The sequence below is a fragment of the Lissotriton helveticus genome, chromosome 12 (genome assembly GCF_964261635.1).
Source record: "Lissotriton helveticus chromosome 12, aLisHel1.1, whole genome shotgun sequence".
NCBI classification, from domain to species: domain Eukaryota; kingdom Metazoa; phylum Chordata; class Amphibia; order Caudata; family Salamandridae; genus Lissotriton; species Lissotriton helveticus.
In genome coordinates, this window is record NC_136073.1 from 886615881 (window position 1) to 886634422 (window position 18542).

General features: G+C 46.3%; 1 protein-coding gene across 3 annotated transcripts in view; it reads right to left on the reverse strand.

Moving 5' to 3' along the window:
• Positions 1-18542, reverse strand: part of GNB2 (G protein subunit beta 2) — a 255414-nt gene that overhangs the window by 53958 nt on the left and 182914 nt on the right. For all 3 annotated transcript variants that reach the window (XM_078669814.1, XM_078669813.1, XM_078669815.1), the window contains exons 4-7: positions 14491-14597; positions 12697-12760; positions 12440-12602; positions 7437-7503 (exon numbers count right to left, since the gene is read on the reverse strand). In XM_078669814.1, coding sequence (XP_078525940.1) covers positions 7437-7503; positions 12440-12602; positions 12697-12760; positions 14491-14597 — 401 coding nt within the window. The remainder of the gene's footprint in view (positions 1-7436; positions 7504-12439; positions 12603-12696; positions 12761-14490; positions 14598-18542) is intronic.

The following is an 18542-nucleotide window of genomic DNA, read 5'->3' on the forward strand; positions in this document are numbered from 1 at the left end:
TATTTCTTCATGGTTCTGTGTAAGGTGCATGGGTAGAATTCTTAGCTTTTGGTGTGGCACTTGTGAGAGTTGCAAGAGCGTGGTGAACCACGGTTGTCGTGCCCACGTGGGTGCTACTAGTATCATGGTCATTGAGTGTTGTTGCAGCTTTCTGACCACTAATGGGATTAGTGGGAGAGGGGGAAAAGCGTATGCAAATTTGTTGGACCAATTTATCCATAACGCATTGCCCTGCGACAGGTGGTGTGGGTACCTGGACGCGAAGCTTTGGCATTTTGCGTTCTGATGAGTGGCAAAGAGGTCTATCTCTGGTTGTCCCCATCTTTGGAAGAATGGTTGCAGTATTTGTTGGTGCAGTTCCCATTCGTGTATTTGTTCGGACTGTCTGCTTAAGATGTCTGCCATCTGGTTTTGAACTCCTGGTAGGTGTTCTGCTAACAGATAGATGTTTTGAGGAATGGCCCATCTCCAAATTTCCTGCGCTAGTCTGGATAGTTGGAGAGAGTGCGTCCCCCCCCTGTTTTTGAATATAATACATTGCTGTCATGTTGTCTGTTCTGACCAGGACTGCTTTGTTGGTAACATGCATTTGAAAGGCTTTCAATGCTAGAAACACTGCTAGTAGTTCTAGATGATTGATGTGCATCCTTCTTTCCTGCACACTCCATCTTCCTTGTACTGTATATTTCTCCATATGCGCTCCCCATCCCGTAAGCGATGCGTCCGCTGTTATTGTCACCTGTGCAATTGGTTCTAGGAACGACCGCCCCTTGGCAATGTTTGTTGTGTTCCACCACTTCAGAGAGCGGTGTGTGCGGTCGTCTACCAACACCAGATCTGTAATCTGTCCTTGAGCCCGATTCCACTGTGTCGCTAAACATTCTTGTAGCGGACGCATTTGTAGTTTGGCATATGGTATTAGCAGTATGCAGGATGACATCATCCCTAATAGCTGCATGAACACTCTTGCTGTTAATGAGTGTTGTGGCTGAAATTTTTGAATGATTGTAAGCATTGTTTGGATCCTGACTGGATTGGGGTATACTTTGGCTTTTTCTGTGTCTATAGTAGCCCCTAAATATTGTTGAACCTTGCTTGGTTGCAGGTGTGACTGTGTAGTTCACAGTGAACCCTAGTTGGTGCAGCATGTGAATTGTCTTCTGTGTGTTCTGAAGACATTCTCTTTGTGACTTGGCCTTTATTAGCCAGTCGTCCAAGTATGGGAAGACATGCATTTGTTGTCTCCTTAGGTGGGCTGCAACCACCGCTAGGCATTTTGTGAACACCCTTGGCGCCGTCGTGACACCAAACGGAAGGACTTTGAACTGATAATGTTGTCCTTCTACCACAAACCTTAGATATTTCCTGTGGGCTTTGTGAATCGGGATATGAAAGTAAGCGTCTTTTAGATCCAGTGTAGAAAGAAAGTCCCCTTTCTTCAGTAAAGGAAGTACTTGTTGGAGCGTGACCATGTGGAAATGTTCCGAATTTATGTATGCGTTGAGAGGTCTTAGGTCTAGTATTGGCCTTAGAGACCCATCCTTTTTTGGAATTAGGAAGTATAGGGAGTACACTCCTGTTCCTTGTTGTTGCTTTGGAACCTTCTCTATGGCATGCTTTTGTAGCAGAGATAGTACTTCTTGTTTTAACAGTGTTAAGTGATCTTGTTTCATTGGACGCTGTTTGGGGGGGATGTTTGGTGGGGTAGATGTGAGTTCCAGACAATAACCATGTTGGATAATTTGTCTCACCCACCTGTCTGATGTGATGTTTTCCCAGACAGGTAGGAACTGTGATAGGCGTCCCCCGACCGGTGTTATATGGTGTGGGGGGAGCTGTATGAAATCACTGCTTTGGGGTTGGAGAGTTGCGGTTGTTGTTTCCGCGTCCTCTCCCCTTGCTGTTGTTACCTCTGTAACTACCTCTAGAATTACCTCTGGGTGATGTCGGTGTAAAAGAGGTTTGTTGCTGGCTTGTACCTGTATTTTTGGATCCTCCTCTATAGGCGGACCTACGAAAGGAACCTCTTTGGGTCGGCTGTTGCAATGCTCCCATTGATTTAGCCGTTTCCGTATCCTTTTTCATCTTTTCTAAGGCCTCATCTGTCCCCGTGTCGAAAAGTGTTTTCTCATCAAAAGGTTGGTTCAGTAATGAAGTTTGCACCTCTTGTTTGAACCCTGAAACCCTGAGCCATGCATGTCTCCTTAACATGATGCTTGGGTTTATGGATCTTGCTGCAGTGTCTGCCGCGTCTAGGGCGCACTTGATTGAAGTGTTAGTAATTAACTTCCCTTTCTGTATGAGTTGATCTGCCCTCTTTTGATGTTCTTTAGGGAGATGTGTGATGAGTTTCTCTAACTCATCATAATGCGCTCTGTCATACCTTGCAAGTAGTGCCTGTGTATTAGCTATGCGCCAGCTGTTTGCCGCTTGAGATGCAACTCTTGCCAGAAGCATCTATTAGCTTAGACTCTTTGTCAGGAGGTGGAGCTTCTCCTGTAGATAAAGAGTTTGCTCTCTTACGAGCATTTGTGACCACTAGTGAGTCTAGAGGAATTTGTCCCTTGATGAATATTGGGTCTTTTGGAGCTGCCCTATATTTCTTATCAATTTTGGGTTCAGTACCCTAGCCCTCACCGGGTCTTTGAATATCTCTGATGTGTGATTGAGAAGGCCCTTAAGCATTGGTAGTGTTCCTGATGTTTTTTGTGCAGCCGGTAGTGTTTCTAATAGGAAATCCTCTATTTGAGGTTCTGCATGTAGTTCTACCTTGTGGTATTTTGCTGCTCTATCAAGGAGTTGTGCAAACCCAGTATTATCATCAGGAGGTGAAGATTTTGACGGATACAATTCAGGGTCGTTATCTGACCCTACATTGTACTGTTCCCATGGGTCTGCGTCCTCTGGGATCGTGTCTTCATCATCCCCAGGATGCTCTCCCTCCCCTGTGTCACTTTCTACATCTGTTGTAGGTGTAGATGGTCGTGTGGGAGGAATAGCTGGCCTATTGTGAGGAATAGGAGAAGAGGGTGTGTCTCTAGGATGTGGGGAAGGTGGAGGAGTTGTATTTGTCCCCATTGTTCTCTTCTTCGGAGGAGTTTTGTCGTCCGATTGTTCATTTTTCCTCTTTTTGGGTAGTTCTGTGACTACCTTGCCAGTTTGTGGATCAATAAACAGTTTTTTGTTTAGGATCGGTTTTATATTCCTGTGTCGGTACCGGAGTTTTCGGGTCCGAAAGGTGTTTTTTCTTCTGACTGTCCATTTGTATTTTCGGCACCGAGATTTTATTCGGATCCGATGTCTTCGGTGTCGAGGGTGTCTTCGGTGTCGATGTTGCTTTCGACGTCAAAGCGTGTTTCTGTGTCGACATGGACTGTTTCGACTTCGAGCTTTCCTTGATATGGAGCTTCGGTGTCGATGTCGGGGTGGGTCGTTTATCAGAACCACCATGATGGGAGACCGATTGTTTCGGTTTCGTTGCCGGGCCCGAAGGCGGGGCGTCGGAAACTTTTTTCGGTTGTCTGACCGGGCTCGAGGGCGGGGTCGACACCGTGCGGGGTCTGTTCTTTGGTAAAGGGACGTCGTCACTCACGGTTTGTTGGACGTCGATTTCCTCGACGTCGGACTCGACCGCTTCAGACCCCGCCTCGTCGGCCTCTTCTTCCTCCTCTTCTGGGTGCTGGTCCTCGAACAGCTCCGGGATTGCTTGTGACTGCATTCTCGATACCTCGTGTCTTCGGGCTCGACGGTTTCTAATCGTCGATTTTGAGGAAAATGCTGCACAGGCCTCACAGTCCCTGGATTCGTGTTCAGGGGACAAGCAGAGGTTGCACACCTCGTGTAGGTCCTTGTGTGGGAACTTAGCACCACACGCTGGACATTTTTTGAATGGAGTCCTTTCCATGGACTCCGGGCTGGACTACGTCGAGCTGGTCTTCCCGTAGTCTTTGTTCTTCGAAACGCGTCGAGATGGAAGTGTAGTCACGTTCGATAACAATACCGTCGAATTGGAAATGGTTACGCGCCGAATATCACTTTCTTTATCAAAGTCGATCCGGAGCGCTTCGATCCTCATCCGAACCCGATGGCGGAAAAAAACAATCTAAGGATGGAGCCGATGCCCATGCGCACTAGCACCTAGAGGAGGAGTCATCGATGACGACAAAGACTTCTCCAGAAGAAAAACAAGTGCAATCATCCGAGCCCAACACCAGATGGCGATCTATTCATAAATGTACCATCTGCAGCCCATATGCCTCGAACACATAAAATCTGATTGGTCAACTCAAACTCCGCCATTCAGTGACTTGCGATTTTTTTGTCACCACATATTATAGCAATCCAGGACAAGTGCATTCATCATTGCTTGTAATCAACAGACTAAAGTTATTAAAAACAGGAGTGCTTTGGCCACATTAAAATGCTACTGTTCGACAAAGAACCTTTACAGAGGCAGAGAATTGCTCCATGTTCTGCATCGAGTTGGTAACTAATTCCTCTGAAACTCCAGAATACTACCCATCGCCATTTGTCTACGGCCCGCTGTTGAAACTAAATCAATTACCTCTAAGTTTGATGAAATGGGGTGCATTATATGGTGCAGTTGTGTAACCTCACTATGTAACACACTTACCAACCCCTTTAGCTCAACCCTGGGTAGCTGCGGCTCTGAGCAGCAAGGCTTATACAAGGGAACGAGTGTAAACCATGCAAACAGCACCAAAACAATCGAAATCTACATGACTAAGAAATCCTACACTAATTTATAAAATAGATTGCATTGTTAGACACCACAATGAAACAGACTCACCGTAGGGTTTCAGAGATTTAGAATTTACAAGGTATAATAAACCAAAGCATGTCACTCAATCGTGAACAAGAATTGACACTTAGAAACTTTTTCACAAAAAAGTTTTGGTCCATTTGTCCTCCAGTTACTTTTTCACTAAAATGTTTGGCCTTGTCGTCATGTGGTCACTTAGAATCAGTAGGGAGCCAGTCAGGGGAACAAGCAAACTCCTCAGGAATAGTTCCCTCAGCAGGTGAAGCAGTCTTCGGTCTAAGGCACTTTAATCCTTTGCAGGGATTTTCCGTGAAGTAGGGGATGAAGGTTGCAAAGATGCTCAAAGGATGCTGTGGATGCGATGCGGTTGACAGGTGTCTTGCTGCGACTACTCAGTCCACGAAGGGGGTGAGGCTGTGTGGGTCACAGGGTCGATGTCCCTCAAAATCCTTTTGGTGCCGGCAGTTCTGTCACCACTGGACTATCAGTCGCCCAGTATCGCGGTCATGAGTCAATCTTCATAGGCTGATAACTAGTCTTCTAGAGGTTCCAGCTGCACTATGACAGCACTACCAGGTTCAGTGAACTCTGGAGCATCGGTCCTGGTGCTGCACAGCAGCAGTTAGCAGCCGGCTGAAGACTGTGGGCTACCATCTTGCCCCAGAAGGCTTCTTCAGCTGTTGTGTCCCTCTACTGCAAACAGGAGGCCAGTCACCTGGACCTGGGAGTCTCTTGGCTTTAGCTGGGCTCTGGAGAAGACTGAATCTTCAGCAGGACAGGGTGGGCACAACACCTTTCCTTTGCTAGTGAACAGGTGCAGTCCACAAAGGTGCAGCCTCTTTGCCGGTTTCACAGTTCCAGTACAGCAGGGCAGTCCTTTTCTTTGGTCCTCCTGCCAGTCTAATTGAGACCAGAGTTCAGGGAGCCAAGGGTGCCCTAATTATTCTTAGAAAATTCCCTTGGGGCAGGATCCAGTTGATAGCCAATGGGCCAACAGGTTCCCTCCCACCTGATTACCACTTCTTGCAGAGTGTGGCTTCTGGGCATTCCAGGATGCACCATTTTGCCAACTTCCAATATGGCAGAATCCCTCTTCCGGTATGCGGAGTTCCCTAGCCCAAACCAGATATATGGCTACCAAGTGGTCTACACACCCCAGGGAAACTGGCTTGGCAACTGGTTTCCCCTCTCCTGTCCCTAGTGCCAACCTGTCTGGCTGAACAATGGAGCAGCCCTTCTCGCAAGCGTTGCCCATGTGCCCTTCAATGGCCGCTTCTCCTTGGGAGCTCGTCTTTTGGGCCAACACCCGAGTGGCTTCTTTCCTATATGAGGGAGGAGACACCTCCTTCCAGAGCAGGTCCCTATTTTATAATTTCCTGGGAGTGGTTAGCAAGTCTCCACAGGAGGGCAGAACGTGGTCTTGGCGACAGGAACCCGTGTGTAACTGTATGGGCACAAGGACCTAAAGGCCACAAAGTGTCAACTTTATTACATTTGCACACCAACTGGTTACATTAATTTCAACCCGAGAATCAAGTTGGGCTTCATGTAACGGGTTGTTTGATCCCCACTTTGGTCGCACAGTTTCAGAGTTAGTAGAGGGGTGTCGCTCTGTTGGAGTCTGGAATTATCATTATTTTAAATTGCAAAGTCCAGCTAGCAGTTTAAACTGACCTTCAGCCTACAAATAGCGGGCTTGGAAATTTTACTTGTGTCACACCCAGGGTGGCACAACCAGTGATGCAATCCCTGGGGGGGATGCAGTAACTTACAGGCCCTGGGTACCATTTACAAGGGACTAACAGGTACGTTAGCTTAGGCAACTGAGTAAGAGCCAATTCGACCTACTAGTTTACGGGTAAGGGCACAGATGCTGAGGTAAGGTTACCAGGCTTCAGTGCCCTCTCAGAGTGGAAAAAACAGCAGTTTCAATCCAAAAACTTGGGGTGACCATACAAAAAGGCGTTTCCTTACACCAAGTCTGGTTGTGACCTGTGGCCATATAGTATAGCTGGAGGACGGATTAGGCTGGTACCCGTAACCAGTTTGTGTACTCTGAGTTGCTGTAACCTGAAGATATGGTTTAAACACTGAAGGATGGCTAAAAGTATAAATGGGAAAAACAGCCCACACACACTGGCTATGGGGGGGTCGCCAGTTCTGACACTGAAGTGCATTGCTTAAGCAGAAGAGCACATGCTCAGGCAAAGCCCTGTCACTCAGTGTGCAAGAGAATCTGTGCTGTGGTGGTGTAGAGACAAAATGTAAAGGAAAGGGAAGAGAAATAGAGAATTGTGGATCCAGGGACCCTCTGTGCAGGTAGATATTCAAGTATTTTGGAGGGTGGCAAGACCAATAAAGCAGTCCCCCGGCAGAATTTTATTTTTTAGAAAAAAGTGTGGATGTGACTTAAAAACAAAACTATAATATCTCCTCAACCCCTAGTTACTAATTTTGATACTATAAGTGAAAAACAGCACATTGTCTGTTGTAAGTGTTAACCATGTCATCAGTAACTTTATAGCTACAAGGTCAGGATTTTAAGTAACAAGAGCTATCAGTTTTCAGGGCACAATTAAACAAGAGCCTGTGGTGTCTCACTATCATCAACTGAAGTGCGATCAATGACATGAACAAGAGGAAGACTGCTTACCAGGTTGTGTCACCAGAGCTGGTTATGATCTGATTGTCGTCCAGAAAACGACAGCAGGACAGGTACCCTAGAAGAAAGAAGACACCGGGTTTTAAAAGAAGGAGGCTGTCACATTTGAGACAATATTTAAATTACTCACCTGTAGATACCAAAGACAAGTAGCTTAAAGACTGCATTTCAACACGCCTCCTGGAAACCTTGCACCATGTGGTCTCATGAATTGAAAAGTCACCAAGAAATTTATGACAAGGAACCCAGTGTCCATGGTACATGTAGCCAACTCACCATTCACATACACCATACCCAAAGTACTAAACCAGACTTAAAAAGGGATACGCGCTGGATATCAGCCCGTGCTGGGTAACGGATTCTATGGAGGCAGTTCTACCAGCCACACTTGGCTCCTCAGTGAGAATCCAACCCCGGCTCCGTGGTTCAACAAAGCACTCTGCTTGGAAATAAACAATGCAGGGGCCAGAAAAGAATGTGGAGAAAGGACGAGGAGCTAAAATCAAATACAAAAATAGCTGTAAAAAATGATCATGGGCTCTGTACAACAGCCAGAGCATCTTTTACTTGGACCAATTCTCCAATGCCTCAAATAAAACACTCAATGTGGTCAAAGAAGACTTATTCGATCCTAGGAAAACATCCAGTGCCCTCACAGAGTCGCAATGCAAAGAATTGGCCCACTTCTTTCTCAGAAAGGGGTCCGACATACAATTCCAATTGACAAAGGACCAGAAGGCAAAAGGCCAGGACGATGACTGCCAACACCACCAGCAAACCGCAGCCTGTTCAAATAGGTAAAATAATATCCTGAACAGGATGCCTATGACACTTAAAATGAAGTCACTGACCCTTTTGAACTTTCCCTGGGTTTTGACTATTTTACAGTCAATGAAATCAGCTTCCCCACTAAACACCCTTCCTCCGTCTAAGCTTCGCCTTCTGGACCCAGAGTATCTACAACTGGTGATAAATCTTCTCAATTTCTCACTACAAGAAGGCCATGTTCCTCAAAGGTGGAAGCATGCTATGGTCCTACCACTTTAAAAAAAAAAAAGGCCTACCTGTGATCCCACCAACTGGTTGAACTTTAGGTCGGTTTCCCTGTTGCCCATCTGCTCCAAAACCTTGGAGAAGCATGTGAATTCGCTGTTTACCTTCTATGTGGAAGTCCAAAATGTTCTCCACCCGTCTCAATCTGGTTTTAGGGCGAAGCACAGCACCATATCAGCAGTCCTAGGAGTCACTGAACATCCAAGATGACCCCTGGATGATAGTGGAACAGTCCCGCTGATCATGCTGGATCTTGGCGCAGCCTTTGACACAGTCCTGTTCCATCGCAGTGGAAAGACTGAAGACACTGGGGCTCAAAAGAACAGCTTTATCCTGGATGATCGCTTTTTTGAAAGATTGTACTTCCACGTTCTCCCAGCCAGTGCTTGATCAGAACCATGTGATCTGATTTCTGGAGTTCCCCAAGGCTCAGCCCGATGCGGTTCAATATTTATGTACGCCCTTTGGTTTGGCGGATGTGGTGGAAAGCGGTGGCTTAATCCTATTTTATTTTATGCAGATGAGGCAACTTGTTTCTCTATCATCTGCTCAAGGCCACAATCCCAGAGCCCTAAATCTGGGCCTGCGTCTGCCCTCTTCTTGGATTAACAGCAATTCACACAAGCTCAACGCCGGAAAGACAGATAATGTCTTGGGTAAGAATCCTCAACTCTGGGGTCCACAGCACTGTCCGGAATCCCTGGGGCTCTTTCCCGAACTGTCTCCGAAGGTAAGGAACCTGGGCTACTGGCTGGCTGGACGAAGGACCACCGGTGGTTATGGTGGCCTCCACTTGCTTTGCAGAGGTGAAGTGGGTAAAGAATCATTTGTATGATCCCACAGCCAACCCAAAGAACAGTGAGTCACGCTCTGGTACCATCAAGGATCAATTATGGCAATATTCTCTATCTTGGAGTAGATGAGGCATCCATTCGACACCTTCAGGTGGTACAGAGCTCCGCAGCCAGACTTTTGCACTGCCTTCCAAAACATGAATCGGTTTCACACCTCCTCTACGAGTCATTGGTGCGCCGTGGAAAAGCGAATACAATTCAAATCCTTGTGCTATATGCACAAGGCTAGATCTGGCACCGGCTCACGTTATATCCAGGATTTGGTGGTGCCTGATCAGCCCAAGCACACGTTGCAATCTCTCATTCAAACCCTGTGCATAGTTCCCAGAACTTGATTGACTCGTATGGAAGGCCGTTGGTTAACTTACTTGGCACCAAAGTTGTGGAATGTCTCCAGAGCCCTTGAGAAGTGTCACCTCACTCGCCATGTTTTGTTCGAATCCTAAGACCTGGATGTGTTATGCTTTCAGCTTGGGGTGCCTTTCCTTTGCTTTGTACCTAGACGCCCTTTATGGGCAGCTGAGCACTTTATAAAACGCTATAATAATACCCTCCGTCTGATCCAAGTATGGTGTGCTCATGAGACCAGAGACAGATGCTGTGGCTAGCACAGGAGGAATGCAGCCTTCAGAGTAGTACAGCTCATAGGAGAGAAACTTCCACGAACTACACTCAAATCCCTTACATTCCCCACCAGCCAGAAGAGATTACCAACTAGAGAAGAAAGACAGTGGAGGCGTCTGCAGGCATTTGTTGCCAAAGGTCTCCCTGGTGACAGCTCACATAGGCCCTCTATGTCCTGCTACAGAGGCACAAACTCACTGGTGTGCGAGTGCATGTGCAGGATAGCACAGTAGGAAATAAAGCTTGAAAGCTTTCCTCCTCAGCAGTTCTTCAGGATAAATAGATAACTCCGATTACCTCAGATGAAGGACATTCCTCAATGGCCAGATAAGTTTGCTTTGCGGTGGCCTCGCTTCATTGTATACTGGTGGGAAATGTGCTGTGTTGGGGTAGCATGAAACATGCACCTCTGAAGAGCAGAACTGAAGTGGGCACTGGTGTGGCATGTCTCTGGGACGTGTCGGTTTGAAGTATTAGTCATGGACAAAGCCACTACCCTAATCTGCACTTGATTTAAAAGCAATAACTGAGAGGGTTCCTTTCATAAAATATGTACATTTGAAGGTTCTCGGCTTCTTTACTTACAATTTTTTTTTTTAATCAACTACTTGAATATACTCTTTACTTGTGTATGCGTAAAACCACCTTCTTTCCACACCAAAAGACTGGAGACTTCAGAGCAGCAATATACCCAACGCAGTTTTTGATGGCACTGAATTTTTGCACAAAGGATAGATTTGCCTCACTTTACTCCAATGAGCTTCATGGCTCCCATTCTTCTGTCTGCAGATCAGGATTGCATGCATTGGGAGTGAATTCAGTTGTGTGGCGCAAGTCTTTTCCGGGTGCACATGCTGTGCATCATTCCTCCATCTGGTAGTTTGAAGCTATACCCAACCTCTCTTCAGCACCGCAGTCCACCAGCAGGCGGGTAGTGCCATCTCCTAAGCGTGGGCCCCAAACTGAAAGCCCTCTGCATCGAGCTATGCAGGAATCTGAACTAGCTCATTCATGAAAGCGCACATGGATTTCCTGTTCACAAAACTAGTTTTTAGTGCTCCATCCCTTCTCATATCAGTGGTTTTATGAACTTACTGAATTGAACAAGCATCATAATTCTACGTGCAGGGTTATGCATGCTAATCCGAATGCCTGGTTGTTCAGTCAAATGGTGGTTGTGTGAGGCATCACCCAGGATATACTGCCTGTGCGAAACTATGCCAAGTAGTGGCCCTGACCAGATCCACGCCTTGAGTGGCAACAAGTGTGATGGCGAAAGTAATATGCTACTGGTGGCACGGCCTCTGGAGCTCTGGTGTTTGCAGACCCCACTAGGAGAGTTCAAAGACTTGTGTGGGATCTCATCCAAGTTCAGAAAGGAGTTTGCTCCTAAACTGCAGCTCCATTGCCGCGGCAATCACATACAGCCTGGTTGGATGGGGGTTTTAACTTCTAGGGGAAAGGGTTGGCCCTTGGGAAACAACTGGAGAGAAGGGTGGGTACTGCAGGTCATACATGAGTCAGAATTGGATGGCTGTCTTAACTTGATCAAGTTAAGACTGAACTAGGTCATGCAAGGATGCACAGACTGTGGTCTGTAAGCAAACAAGCAGGGTTAGATCCATTCCTGGAATTTACACATTTCACTAGGTTTCTATCAACAGTTCCATCACAAACTTTCAGCTAAGCCTAAAATACAATCCGTTGTCAACAAAAAATACAATCTGTTGTCAACCGGAATTTTGATTGCATGAGGAAGAGATACCTGGTCCCCTGGACTGGGAAGACACCAGATGAACAAAGGGACAGGATAAGACCAATCTGGTTTTGGCTCAATCCAGTGGAGTTGTATAGCGAGATTCCTATACCAAGGACAGTGGCAATTTAAAAGCAACCTCACTCCGCAAGGAACCAACATCAAACTAGCATCCCATGGGTCACAAGGTGCATCCCTAAGAATGGAGGTGCAAGGTCTACCCCTAAACTCAAGAGAGGCTGACTGCTAATCTGCCAATCGAGGATAGATACAGTACAGTGCCCAGAAAGTAGTCCGGGTCTACTCAAAGTCCTCAGATGTTCATTCCCTACAGCAATGGCCAGGGCGTCAGTGGAACTTCGTACAACAAAAGGTCTTAGTAGGGATCAGTTTTTACCCCCACTCTCTCCCTCCCTCTCACTCCCCCCCCCCCCCCCCCAACCCGGCTGCCCCCCAACTCTGTCACGGTCTACCTATGCCCTGTAGTATTGCATTCGGAGGTATAAGGTGTATAGGGAACAAGGGAGTGGAGCTGTGTAGGAATGACCACAGCGGTAGAAAGGAAGGAGCATGGTGATGGAGTTTTGGCAAAAGAGGGGGAAGTGTGCATGGGTGAGTAGGAGCCTCTGTAGAGCAGGAGACAGTGGATATTTGAAGTGGCTTTGGATTTCAAGCAGACAACATCCCAGACATACTTCAGCATTTACCTGTGTGGCCTGGCAGCTCCCGGCTCACCCTCACATTCCCCTCCCGGGTCTTCAGGCTGTAGATGGAGCATATGTTGTCTAAACCTCCACAGGCTACATAGTTGCCGGATGGGGCGTAAGCACAAGTCATGACCCACGATGACCGGAGCGGAATGGCGTGAACCTAGAGTGAGGCATGGATAAGAGTTAGAAGTCAAACACAACACGCCGACCAACTGCACCATCTCCATCACTACCAAAGCGGGACAGGCTCCTACCTTATTTGTAGTATAACTGTCCCATATGATCAGCTTGCCATCCTGCGAAGCACTGACCAACAACCTGTGTGAAAACCAGGGAATAAAAAGCACAATGTCATACCCAGCACAAAGTAAAAGCAGACAGCTGCATGCAACCAGTCACAACTGGATCTAAAGCAACGTTCCATGGCGCAGCCAGCGACTCACGATAGAGGACTGGAGAGAAAGGTTCTGGAGTATACTCGCAGAAAGGGAGAACAAGTGTATAGCTGCTTGCAGCAGGAACAGTTGTAGGAAAACCAAAGAACAGAATTCCAGGAGGCCTTGGTCAGACACTAATGTTGCCGGCCAACAGTGAAGCTAGAGGCTAAACAGTGGTTCTGGTGGCGTAGCAATCATTAAATGGTCATGCTGGACATCTACATATCTACCATGCACTTTAATAATGAAGAGTCCATCATAGAGCTCTGCCTGCATGCAGCGTGCTTCCTGCTATTTCAGACCAATATTATGAAAAGGAAAAGCCACAGAAAGCCAAATGCGCTGCAACAGTGCTCCCTTCAGCAGTCTACCATTGAGGCTTAACTCCTTCCATGCTGATGACGAGCTGGGCTCGTCATGAGGTAGCCTCCTGATACGCTGATGACGAGCCCAGCTCGTCACGTAAAATGCGGTTTCGCAAAACTCCGCGTACGAGCGGAATTCCGCCCGCACGCATGCGGTTAAAGGATAATTCTCTACAAACCAGCATCCCCCAAACTGATTCGAGTTGCTGGGCCGCCCATGTTTTAGCCAGCTTGGAAGTCTGGTAAAGTACACAAAAGTGATGGAAGGCTTGAATTAATCACAGCCATTGGTGATCCCTCATGCCGCATCAGAGTCCACTCTTATTCTGCTCACCGCCCACCTCCCCACCTCAGTTTAAGCCCAGCCATATGTATACGGAACGCATGCGCACTGTCACTGGAACCAAACTATACCTGGCTGACTCTCGCGAACTAGGGCAAAACTAGTCATGGGATGCTCGTGTTCCAGTTCAGGGAGGACCTGGAGTACCAGTTCCAGCTGGACTGTTCCCATTGGAGCAGGGCCAACCCTGATTTGAATATGGCAGAGTCCAAACTGAGGTGGCGTGGTGAGCAAAACAGTGATGGACTAGGAAGCGTGACCCCATGTAATTACCAGTGGCAGAGATCAACTCGAGCAATCCAGCCGCCACTTTTTGTATACTTTGCCAGTTGCTGCTATGAATGCCTCACCAGAATGATAAAGCCAACAGATCTGGTGCTGGCTGCCAGCCTTTTGGCTTTGTCAATCCATGCTAGTTTTGTTTCATCATGATTTTATCAAAGTGGTTTCGAGATCTGCTGGGACTAGACAATCTAAGAAAACAAATAGAAAAAAAATGACTTCAAGCAAAAACGTGTTTGGTTTCAAAAAGCACTCAATGCCTTAGTAATCCGAGGTACTGAAGGGTACTAGTTTGTGTGCAGATCTGCTACTTGTGGAAGGGTAAAAGGTGGTCACTCAAACTGGCATTAGATAATCGCCAACACCAGACTTAAAAATCGAGTCTAATTTTATAGACTTCAAAATAACACTGGAGATTGATAAAAAAAATACTTTGGCAAGAATGAGGCTGATATGCCAGTTATCAATGGAAGACGTGGCACAAATAATTGGACATACAATGCGTGAGGGCAGTTCGCGCCCCTCGAAATAGCACACATTTCCCCAGGAGCTCCCTGCCCTCTCCAGCCACACTAAGACAAGTTAAATGCAAGCTAGCTTCTAGAAGCAGTGCCGCTGTACCTTGAGTCCGTGCCCCAATGCATGGCATAGATCTTAGCAAGATGTCCTCGCAGTGTGCGCCGTGTCCGCATCTGGATCCGCCCAACGGGGTCGAGGCCAGCAGTGATCTGGAAGACAAAGAGGAGTACATTGCAAAGTAGGCAGGATTTTGGGATCTACCACCAACCTTAAGTCTACAATATAGGCAGGTGCTTGCGCGGACACAGCAAATCCATGCACAAGGAGGAAAGAAGTGACCAAGTAAAGGCAATGGGTCTCCCCGCCACCGTGACAATCTACTGCACTGCTCGCATGTTAGTATCTTCAACGCAGCCAGGCTCTTTGTACGGGTGGCTGTGCAGCAGTACCACCAGCAATGCACACAAGGATGAACAGCGGGCAGGTCACAAAATGGCGCACACCGCAAACTAAGGTTCATACTGCCAGCGGGCAACCCTATTGGCACAGATCCTAAATCCTTTGTCCCTGCCTCCCAAAGCCTGAATTCTAAAGGATATATTGAAAACAAGGGAACCCCATAAAGCGAACCTGGGGTAAGTATGTACTTTTAAAGAAACAGTGGTTCAAGAGTGGCCTGATAAGGTCCTTTAAAGGATAAAGCGAATAATTAATTAACGCTAGGGAGCTAGGGATGTAGGTTCATACAAGGTCTTTTATTCACTTACATATTTTTTTTTTTTTTTTTTTTACAATTCTTATAACGTTTTTCAGGTGCTCAAATAAGTGATAAAGTGCAGAACGTGACATAAGTGGACATAGTGAAAAAACAAACTCTCACACAATAACAAGGATAAAAACCACATAAATATATACAATATTAAAAGTGAATTCTAAAGGAGGCATGCCTTTCTAGACTGTATTAAGCTGAACCATGCCATTCTGTACTACATTTCTAATCTTCTCTGATGTGCAATAAGCTACTAAGGAAAAATAAATAGCATTTGGGAAGCGTACTTGAGAGGTCGTACTTACCTGCATTAGACAAATACAACTCAACAGACGCATCTTGATCAAGGACACAGCACTTCACCGCAAGAAGCTACAACAGCTATGCAATGGTAGATTCGCTTTTCCAAGTTTCAAAATAATTGCCTAACCAGGAGGCTTCCTACTTGCCATTTTCCCGCGCGAATTGCACTAATGTACATTGTAAAACAGAATTTGTAAAAAGTACCAAAAATGAGCTACAAACTCAACAGGCAAGTACAAAGGATTCACACATCTGACTCAACAGGTTACGAAGAGGTCTCGAAAGTAGTGTCCTCTTGGAAAGATTCACGAGTGGCCCGTGTGATTCTGAATTTGCACCAGTGTTAGCTTCTTCTAGCAGCTCACCCTTGGATTTATAATGCCACCTTGTTTGGTGCGAGTGCTTTATTTGAGGGACTTGAGAAACTTGAGAATTTAACACAAGTTTGTCCCAGTATCTAGATATAAAGCAGTGTTCACATCTCCATGCTGTACTCTTCCCATTAACCACTTAATCACCAGAGTTTCTGTAGGGTGTTCAACTCCCATTAATGCAGTCACTTTCTGACGAAAACATTCGTATCCTGGGATGAGCTGTGACTCCAGCCACATTTTGCAGACTATACATTTTAGGCACAACAGCAGAAAAGAATCTGAAGATGGCGACAATTTATATTGGCAGGCACATCAGACTTCATAAGATGATAGACGTTGCACCAAATGGTAACAGATGCCGAGCAAGAGACTAAAAAGTATTGCGGAGGCAATCACTAGATGGCGGAATAATGCACAACATGGGAGTCTAGGAAAGATTCATGTTTCAAAACCAAGAAAATCTCCTGAAGCTTCTGATCGCAGGATGTGTGAATCCTTGGTGATAGTAGACTTTGTGAGAAACCGGAAAGATGTCCATGTGTGATGTATCCATGTAAGATAGTACTGAAACAGAGGTATCCGAGGAGGCGGGTGGGCGTAAACGAATCTACAGCTCTACATGCAAAGAACAGATGCATACTGGTAAGTAGCATTTTCCGTTCAAGGCATATGAGCTGTAGAACGTATACTTGTGCATAGACTATACAGCAGTTACCTCCTTAGCGGTGGCTACCCGTTGCAGTAGTTTGAAAAAGTGCTCTTAATACAGCCTGGCCCACGCTTAATTGCTTGTTTTGTTTGCACATCACACAATAGTGTTTTGTGAATGTGTGGTGTAGCCCAAGTTGCTGCTTTGCAGATGTCATCTAGGGGAATGTTCCCTAAGAATGCCATAAAAGCCCCTCATTTGCGTGTAGAATACGCTCTAGGGGGAATGGATAACGTACGCTTTGCTTTTTGATAGCATATCTGAATGCACTTAGCGATCCACCTGGCGATTCCAGCTCAATAGACTGGTTAAGGTGGAAAGCAGAAACTACTTTTGGTAGGAATGTGGGGTTTATCCTACGAACCACTTTACTGTGATGTATTTGCAGAAATTATTCTTGTATGGCTAATGCCTGGAGTTCACTAACTCTCCTGAGAAATGTGAGCGCTAGAAGGAAAGCTACTTTCCATGTGAGAAATTGTAATTCACATTTATGCAAAGGTTCAAATGGGGGACCCATGAGCCAGGTAAGAACAATCTTGAGGTTCCACTGAGGAGAAGGTGGAACTCTAGGAGGAATTATCCTTTTAAGGCCTGCCATGAATGATTAGATGGAAGGTACCCCAAAGAGTGACAAGTGTTGTCTGTTTTGTAGTTAAGAGGCTATGGCGGCAAGATATAAATCGTATAGATGTGTATGCCAGATTACATCTTTGTAGATGCAAGAGGTAACAAATAATGTTTTGTATGGAGGCATCTAGTGGACTGATTGCTTTATTGCAGTAAATAACAAACCTTTTCCATTTAGCTGCATAGCATGCTCTAGTGGTAGGACGTCTAGCTTCTTTAATGACATTCATACAGTCTGGCAGGTGGTTGAGGTAACCAAACTCTAAGACTTCATGAGCCCGATCGCTAAGTACAGTTGAGATGGATGCCTTATTTCTCCATGGTTCTATGTGAGAAGCTTTGGAGAACGGTGTAACTTCTGTTGTAAACCATGGTTGTTGTGCCCATGTGGGAGCAACTAGGATCATGGTGAGAGACTGTTTGAGCTTCTGCATCAATAAGGGAATGAGCAGGAGAGGCGGAAGTGTACGCAAATCTGTCTGACCAGTTTATCCATATCGCATTGCGTTTGGACAGTGGGATACCTGGAGGCGAAGCTTGGGCATTTTGCGTTTAAATGTGTGGCAAACAGGTCTATGTCTGACTGGCCCCACATGTGAAAAAACAGTTTAAGAACTTGCGGATGAAGTTCCCATTCGTGGATCTGCGGTCTCTGATGACAGAGCAGATCCCCAATTTGATTGTGTTGCCCTGAAAGATGTTCTGCTAGGAGGTATATTTTTTGAGGAATGGCCCATCTCCATATGCTTTGCGCTAGGCGTGAATGCTGCGGAGTGCGCATCTCCCCCTGTTTTTGTACATAGTACATTGCGGTCATATTGTCCGTCCAGATGAGGACAGCTTTGCGTACGAGTTGTACTTGGAATGATTTTAGTGCATGAAAAATCGCCAGTAATTAGAGGTGATTGATGTGGAGCGTTTTTTGCGGATGGGTCCACATACCCTGAATAGTGTGGTTTAGAAGATGAGCTCCCCAGCCGGTGAGCGAGGAGTCTGTTGTGAGCACTATTTGTGGAACCGGGTCTAGGAAAGGCCGCCCTTTGGAAAGGTTTTGGGTGTTCCACCACTACAGAGAGTGATGTTTGCGGCTGTCTACCAACACCAGATCTGTACGCTGACCTTGAGCCTGGTTCCACTGATGTGTTTGACACTCCTGTAAGGGACGCATTTAGAGTGCAAGAGGACATCATTCCTATTAGTTGCATAAACACTTGAGCTGGCAAGGTGTGTTGAGGTTGAACCCTTGTTATGAGAGTTTGCTTGGTTGCCAGCATGACTGGGTTGAGGTATGAAAGGGCTTTGGAAGGATCTTTTGTGGCGCCTAGATACTGTTGGGTGTGGGATGGTTGAAGATGTGACTTGGAGAAGT